At 35.3% G+C, this 8768-nt stretch overlaps 1 protein-coding gene across 1 annotated transcript; it reads right to left on the bottom strand.

Annotated features, from left to right (window-relative positions):
* Positions 1-4424: 4424 nt before the first annotated feature.
* LOC149928579 (uncharacterized) lies at positions 4425-5187 on the bottom strand. Its single transcript, XM_090157931.1, has 3 exons — positions 5103-5187; positions 4679-4977; positions 4425-4610 (listed from the first exon to the last, which is right to left on the bottom strand). Exons 1-3 carry the CDS (start codon positions 5185-5187, stop codon positions 4425-4427), a joined length of 570 nt encoding a protein of 189 aa, XP_090014057.1.
* Positions 5188-8768: the final 3581 nt, after the last annotated feature.

Raw genomic sequence — 8768 nt, 5'->3', positions numbered from 1 at the left:
ATCTGTTGTCAAACTTAAGAAGCTAAAGCAAATGGAAAAGGAAGTAAGCATTTTCTTTCAGTTTTTTTTTCGCCAGTTCATCTGACAAAAATCTCAATTAATGAGGATTTAGTTCAAAATTCCCGTCGTCTACTAGTTGTGATTCTGTTGATTTTTTTGTTTGATTATTGTTTGAATTTTTTATTTTATTTGTAGCTTGTTTTAACCATGCTTTAACAATATCTTCTATGTCAGTTTCCAGAGCTTTCTTGAAGCAATTGTTGGTTCGTACAGCACCTTTAAATGAATTAATTTTAAGTATAAGTGTCTGACGATTAGTCGCTAGCTTAAATCACTGCCTTCTCCAATACTAGGCCTAGAGACGTGTAAAAAAGCATTTTTATTTCTGACATTTTCAATTTGACGAATATCCACGCAAGAGGTCGCACTTTCGAGGAGTGGCGTCAGGAAAAAAAAAACGAATGCGCAGTCGCGCTCCGGTAATGGCGGATGTCGATGGGGAAATTGGAAGATATTTATTTATTTAAGGTATTTATAATATTTCTAATATTTAATTATATAATTTTAACTATTTAAATTGTTTTATGAGCGTGATAACGTATTTGGCTACATCTATATCTATATATACTATAAAATCATTTGTTTACTTCTTTATAAATTGTTTTTCTTAGGCCTTGGTAATAACAAGGTATTTTATATTGCTATTTATTAATTTATTACAGGTCTCTCTCTTCAATTACTTCGAATTTACAGTCCAACTAGAAAATTTTATATAACCTTTCAAGATGGTTCTTTCTTGTATAATTAAGAATTGTCCCAGCAATGAATCTAAGTCGCAACCTAATGATGAGAGAATGGATACATTTGAAACCCCCAGTTATCACACGGTTCCTAAAAAAAAATAACTGCGAGCAAAATGGGAAGAGGTTCTTTCTTGTCAACTGTCTGATCATTCGGGAGTCTGTAGCAAACACTTCAGAAAGACTGATTATACTATATCAACAAAAAAGAAAAGACTCCTTCCGAATGTAATACCATCAATCTTCGATGAACCACTGCTAGTTAAGAAACCAAAGCTGGAAACCTATGGAGAGAAACTCAAAAAAACATTTAAAAACAAGTCATCTTTTATTCAAATGGAGAGAAATACTAAGAGTCCAAAGAACCTATGTTATTCTCAAAAAAAAATCATCCAACTTCAGTGCCAACTAACTCTATTAAACCGCGATCACCTCTGGTTCAAGTTCAAGATTCTATAATCTCAAGACAGCAAGGAAAAAATATTTCACGAAAACGACTTTTTTTGGAAAATCTGGTTGAGTAATCGGATGTTAATATCAGTCCAAATTCAATGAAAAAATCAAAAGTTGCACTAGATGCATTATCACCTGAAAATCAAATGCGTAAAATAACTAATGTGATAAAAAACCTTCGTGACACCCATTTTAATTCTAATGAAATTGCTGGATTTAAAGGGAATTTGAATGAAAATGAAATTTTTGATGACCATCTTGACAGAAGACTTACAAATACCGATATACAAGTTCCTGAAATATTTCAGTCAGATGTAGTAAAAACTGTGGAAATAGGTATTCAAGTATCAGTTGTTTCACGAGTGAAAAAACAGAGAAATACAACCTCCTTTCGCAAAAAAAGTCGAATCATAGACAAGAAATTAAAAAAGGCACTGAGTAAAGCAAACAATCTAGAATCTCAACTAAAGGCTTTCAAAGATAAAACTACTGTATTAAAAAGAAATATAGTACCACAATTGGTAAAAATAAATAACGCTGTTATTAATGGAAATTTGAAGGCAAATTTCTTAGCAGAGCAAATTTTTTGCTTTGGTAAAAAGAAAGCCAAATTTAATGAATTTACTTTACGAGTTAGTGTTCTTTGGAACCAAAAATCACCTTCCGCCTATCGATACGTAAGAGATTTGGGAGTCTAACATTTCCCTCATTACAGAAATATCAAGCACTACCTCGGATCGACAACAGGTGAAACCGGAGTTACATCCTTAGTTAAATTTAGTTTCCAAGAGGAATATAAACGAATAGAAAAAGAGCACCAGCTCCTCGGGTCACTTATTTTTGATGAGATGGCTATAAAATCCAAATATCTCTACGATCGAAAACTTGATATGATCTTTGGAGAGGATGATGTAACTCGAGATACACTAGGTGTCTCTGAGTCTTTGGCTACTCACCTATTGTGCTTTTATTATCAAAGTTTGTCATCAGATTTCCGGATGGCTGTGGCATATTTTTTTGTCAGAAAATTAAGTGGAGAAAGCCAGTATAAAATGACTGTTGCAGTGATGAAAGAAGTAGAAAAATTTGGATTCATAATCACACGACTTGTCAGTGATAATGCAAAGGTTAATGTATCAACCTTCCAAAAACTCTACGGTGGAGATATGCAACATGTAATCGAACACCCCTTTGACAAAGAACGCAGGCTTTTCCTTGCGTTTGACCAAAGTCATATTTTGATAGAAATATGGTCCGTATTGGGAACGTGATTACTGTCAAATTTATTAAAAAATTATACGATCTCCAAAAACACACCATAATTAAAGGGGTTCGAAACTTAACTCGAAAGCACGTGTACCCACGCCTGTGCTTAGAGCGATACAGGTGTTTTCACCAGAAATGACGTCTTGTCTCAAAGTTCTTATGAAAATTTACAGTGCTGAAGAAGATAAAGAGGAACTAGAGACCACGATTTACTACATGGAACAAATTGCAAAGTGGTTTGACATTCACAATGGCAGAAGTTTTCAACAATGTGTTTTCACCAGAAATGATAAGAAGTTGCCATTTTTTGATGTGCATGATGAAAGGCTACATTGGCTTGAGAATGAATTTCTACCTCTAATGCAAATGATACAAGAGAACGCTACTGATAAAATGGAAAAGTTAAGTGAGGAGACCTATGGTGCACTAGTTATTACTACAAAGTCTACAATTGCTCTGATAAAATATCTCCTGGAAATAAATTTTCCTTTTGTTTTAACTTCCAAGTTATCATCTGATTCAATTGAAATGTAATTTAGCCATCTCCGACCCAAAGGAGGCTACAACGATACAATGGACGTAAGGTCGTGCATTACTACCATCGAAAACTCTCTTAAGATTGGCCTCTTCAAGCCGTCCAAGTTCAGTAATGCATACACACAACCTAAGCCAATGGAACAGTTCAGCACAACATTAAAGGAATTTCGTCATTTGTTACCTTCAAATGAAAAGCTCACGGATATTGAAATTCAAAAAAAAATCAAAACTCTGTCTAGTATACTTCTGAATATGCTACATCGCATAAACATAATTACCCCCAGAGATTCAGTAATGCTTTCATTTCGAAATACAGCTGTTGCTGTAGTAGGGCATTATTGGTACGGGTAGCTGAAGAAAACACTCAATGTCTCTCATGTTTAGATCGAGTCTCTCAACCGAGATCAAACTCCAAGATTTTAAGTCTAGTCAATTTTCTGGATCGAGGAGGGTATAGGTATCCAAGCAACTACCTAATCAATATTTTGAGTACCATAGCTGATTTTGTTAAAGAGGCTATGTCTTACATACCAAAAAGATGTTCATTAGTGATATTTCTTCACATTATACTACCATATTTTACTAAATCTCTAAAATGTGAAGACTGCGATAATTATCTTTCCCTAACCAAAATTATGTTAACTAAATTTGTAAGGCCCTTGCTTGACAACTACGCCAAAGACATGACTGATACGCGTGCAAAGTATAAAAAGTTCAACAATAAACCACTTTCTCGCAAAATGGTTAAAATATGATATTTACCTAAAAAATGTACAGATTGTATCTTTAATTGAAGTTTAAACAAACTTTTATATTTTAGTCAATTTTGAATTCATGTTAATTTTAGTTCTAAATCGATCATTTAGTGAGGCCATAAGTACTTCTAGTGAGACGCAGTAAGAAAAATATATAAAAAATTTGAATTTAGCGCTCTTTTTTGCCTCGAGAAAGAGACATCTAGTGTCCGTTTTGGAATCGATGCTTCCACCCCCATTAATTTTATACCGTTAGGCCTAGTATTAGAGAAGGCAGTGCTTAAATCAAGAGTCACGCATAGTGCTTCTAACTTTTATCCGAATACGGCAATCTGTTACCAGTGTCTTATATCGGATACCTCTTTAAACAGTTAAGCAGATAAATTTGGTAATCTGCTCAAAGTTTTATCTGATCAGGTGATAACTGATTTGTCTATCCGAATTTTCTATCTGATCTGATTTTCGTTTGAAAACTAGATAAATATACGGATACTCCTACCAGATATCTATTCTACGACTTTCAATGAGCTTCAGTAATTAAAATTTATGTAATTGCTTGCTACAAGTATTGTTTATTTCAAGTTATAATGTTTACAGGTTTAATCAGTTTATTTCAACGACTCCACCAGTTTTTTAGGCAAAGAATCGCCGAAATAGTTTCCGGATTCAGGGAACCGCGTTTATGGGTTACCACGTCCGTCCCTTGAGAAAAGTGTCGTTCAGAAGCGACTGAAGACCCAGGAATTCCGAGATAGTCACGAGCCATGCAAGAAACCTTCTTATATTCATTTTCGTGTAACTATGGTAAAACAATTCATGGTCAACTGCCAAAACGTATTCTGGTTAACAGCTATGAAATTAATTTACCTTCCACCACTGCAAAATGTTTGTATGTGGCGGTGCAACTACTTCCTTCAAATAGATCAATAATTCAGACGCCTTAGCCTTGGTACTTCGTTTGGTTATTTTTGGATAGAGGGCCGAAATGTCTACTCCTGCGTGAATGTCAGGACAACTGTGTCCGTTTTGAGCGTCGTCCACCCAGCTTATTTGTCCTTCTTCGTAATGAGAGAGAAACACTGATACTACTGTATCTTTCATATTTTTGCAAAATTTGGCGTCATAGTGATCCTTAATCCATTCTAGCTTCAATGTAGGGCTCATTGCTGTACATGAATAAAAAAGCCCTCATTTCTCGCTACTTGGTTTTAAGTTAGGTAGTTTAGGTATGAACAAGTTAATTTACTTCTGGTGTTTGACAATTTGCCTATATTAAGGTTTAAAATCTTACCCATAGCAACCCATAAAGCAGAGGTATCCGAATGTTGAAAATACGTCGTTAGTTTCTCGAATGCCTTAGACGTCGCGTCTTTCATTACTCCACTTGATTATCTTTTGGATTTTTCCAAATTATCCAAGATCAGTTTAAACATTGGCATTATTGTAGCAGCCGTAGGATAATTATCTTGACATATACGTTTTGTGGCAAAATCAAATTCCTGGAACAGAACATTCAATTTACAAATGAAAGTGAGTATAACCCAAGGCGTCTTTAACGGACAAAAACACTAATGTTTCAAACCAAAGGCGGTAGTGGCATTTATTGGAAGCTTGACCGACCCGGTCGAAAGACCAAGTTTACACCCCCTTTAATCAGATATAATTAAACGATTGAATTTATGTTACCCGTAGAACAAGTATCAACGATTCCAACAACAACCATTCACCATCAAGTAAATGGAAGTTGAACAAATCCTGGTCCGTGGTAGAAATTGATTCTATCGACTGAAAAGAAAGTTAGCGTCACCAGACGCTAAGTTTTAGGCATTATACGATTAAAAATGTATACCGCTCTGTGAGTCACAGCCCTCTTTATCATTTCAAAAGTAGATCCCCATCGTGTTTTTACATCCAAAATAAGTTTATTATCAGAAAGACCATAGACCAGGTTCAGTTCGGAGAATTGATCCGACTTGGTTCGTGACACACGAACTGCGGTCACTATTTTCCTCGACTAGAAATAAAAAACAATTACCTTCCAAAATACTTAAAAGACGACGTATATAGCGTTACCCGTACTTTGGTCACCGCCATGCCAACACTTATTTCCTTATTTTCAATTGGGTCATTTGGTTCCGTTAAATTTAAATCGAAGTCAGTGTCATGTTTGGCATCGGACTTCAAAATTTTCAATAAGTCTTGCACGACTATATTTAAAATGTGAGCGAAACAACGGATTCGATTATCTGGGGTAAAGCGAAAACCTATTTCAATTGATCGGGCAGTTAATTCTTGGGTAAATGTCTCATTGTTCGCTGCGTTATCCATTGTCACAGCTAAGACCTTAAAGGTAATAACGAAAGTTTTAATAGCTTCAAAGTAGTTTGATATTTTAAGATTTTTTTGTATTAATTACGTTTTTTACTTGTCGTTCACGTAGAAGGCTTAGAAATTTGTTACAAATATTAATTCCCGTGTGGTGCCCGGGATAGTACATAAACCCTAACAAGCAGCTCTGCCCATTCCACAATTTATCCACCCAGTGGCATGTTACAGCAACAAAAGGAATCATATTGGCTGATGTCCAACAATCGTGTGTGAAGGACAATTGACCCTCAATATTCTATGACATAAAATCGAACTTAGACGTTTATATTTTTCGAGAGTCCAGGTCTTTACCTTAACGAAATTGGTAATGGTTTCCGTTTCAAAAATGTATTCTTTTACAATATCGTTTTTTAAAGTCGCATCTGTTATTTGTAAATGGTTAAGAAACATTACCGGATTAAACGCGTACAGCAATTCTCTTAAACTTTTATCTTCAACTATTTGAAACGATTGATCCGATAATACCACAAAACGCAAAAACTGTAACCTTGGGTTTACCGAAGTACTTTCAAAATTCTAAACAAAAACAATATTAAAAAGTGTGGTAGATAATGGCGCGTAAGTTTAAGACCTCACCTGTTCGGTAGGCATTTGTGGAATTTTAACTGAATTATCTATAGGTCTAGCGTAAGTCCTGACAAACATTGTCCGATTAACCTTTTCTGTGTGTTTGTTAAATAAATGCAGCCTCATGTTGCCCGTGCTCTTGTTGGTTTTTGCATCTTGACAATATTTACCACTACCGAGATTCAAAAGAGCACATGTAAGTTAATTAGCACAATTTGACAGCAACGCGTATTAAATTTATATTTAAAGACTTACCCAGAAAAATGGACACAATTTGCAAAAATCGTAACCGAGCCATCCGGTTGGGTTTCATTCACCTTTTTAAAATGTTTCCAGACCTCGCTACGGTAACGGTGCACCTTGTCGGCGTCGGTGTTATCAACCTCCATGGTCTCGGGAAGCGAGCAAGTGGCCATACCACCAAAACAAACTATGTCGTGCTTGTCCTAGTACTGAAATACGCGACTATTTTCAGCTACATCGACATAAATATATCGCGCGAACCCACCCATTAACAAATTACGCAATAAAAATAGCATGGGGCGTATAAGATTAACGCCTTTTTTAAATTAATTTGTTTTATCTATCAAAAATTTCGTCTATTTCCGTATCACATATAGTTTTTGCTTATCAATCGCGATCTGTCGGCTCCACGGCGGTTATTTCGGTTAAAAGAAATAGATTAAAAATAGATATCATCTGTTTGGTCTTAACACTTATCGGATTGCGCCCAGCAGTCAGCTGTTATCTACGGTTTACGGAAATATACGGCTACCTGTTTAATCTGCGGTTGATATAAAAGTCGGATAATCGGTTACGCGTATAAAACAAACTGCTCGGTTAGAAGCACTAGTCACGCAAGTCTAGAAGTGCAATATTGATGAAATCGTTTCAAATCTAGAGGAATAACAATGGTAATCTTATACTAAAGATGTACAATTAAATCTATAATTAATAAATCAAATTTCTTAAATCATATATATCTTGATTAGCTTCACTCTTGCTTTCAACTAGCGCAATTAAAATGTGCTTACTAATTATTCAATCTTTGGTCAATTATGTCTTGAATAACAATTTACCATGTCCTGCCCAGTTGTACGTTTCTGCCGTTTTATCATTCAGTACTGTGGATAAAATCCTTCTCGTACCATCACCTAAGCTCCTCCGAAATAAGCCTCCGAGAAATGATATCTAGATAGGAATGATAAAAAATATGGTAACCTTAAAAAATATAGTTGGAGGTACACACCAATGTCAACTGGTTATTATTTTCTAGAGATGCTTGAGAGTTTACTGGCAAATTGAGATGGTCTACATCAAATTTAGAGCTTTTGAGGTCGCTTTCAACTAATAGCTTGTTAAGCATTCTCGCATTTGCTGCAGGTTGGATTTTATTCCCCTCCACTTCTCGCAATAGCTGATCTTGTACATTTTTAATTCCCTGAACCTCTTGTAACAGCATTTCAAGTGTTTTTTGAATGCCTAAAACAGTTTTAATTAATTTAATGCCATTAGGAATCTTAAATTTAACCACAAACTTACAGTTCGGTGTTGCCATATCTTGTTGAGGTGAATTTATTTGTAAATAAATGAAGCGTCAAAGCGTCTTTTCGGGGTTACAACTGTAGATGAGTTGCTATTTCCATTAGAAGTAGTTTTTCGACTTTTAGATGAGCTAGTTAATGATGAACTTGAGCGCAGTTCGTCTGCCGCCGGATAAAAATTGCAAACACGTTAACACTAATTCAATACAGTGTTTAAAGAACTTGACTCACTTTAAGAAACTGGATTCGATGGAGGGCTATCGTTGTTAAGGGGGAACTTTGGCACATCTACTAAAGCCGATTCTTTAAATGATGGTTGAAGTTCTAAAATAAAGAATATATAAATTTACAATTTGAAAACCGCACCTTCATCACTGCTATTGCGAGTATTATGGTTTCGATTAGTTACACTCTTTTTTCTCCTCTTATTCGGACTAGCTTTAAGTGGCTTCTCACCT

Source organism: Leiobunum rupestre, chromosome 9 (assembly GCF_980474605.1).
Source record: "Leiobunum rupestre chromosome 9, qqLeiRupe1.1.hap1, whole genome shotgun sequence".
In the NCBI taxonomy this organism is placed as follows: domain Eukaryota; kingdom Metazoa; phylum Arthropoda; class Arachnida; order Opiliones; family Sclerosomatidae; genus Leiobunum; species Leiobunum rupestre.
This window is presented reverse-complemented; position numbering and strand designations above follow the sequence as displayed.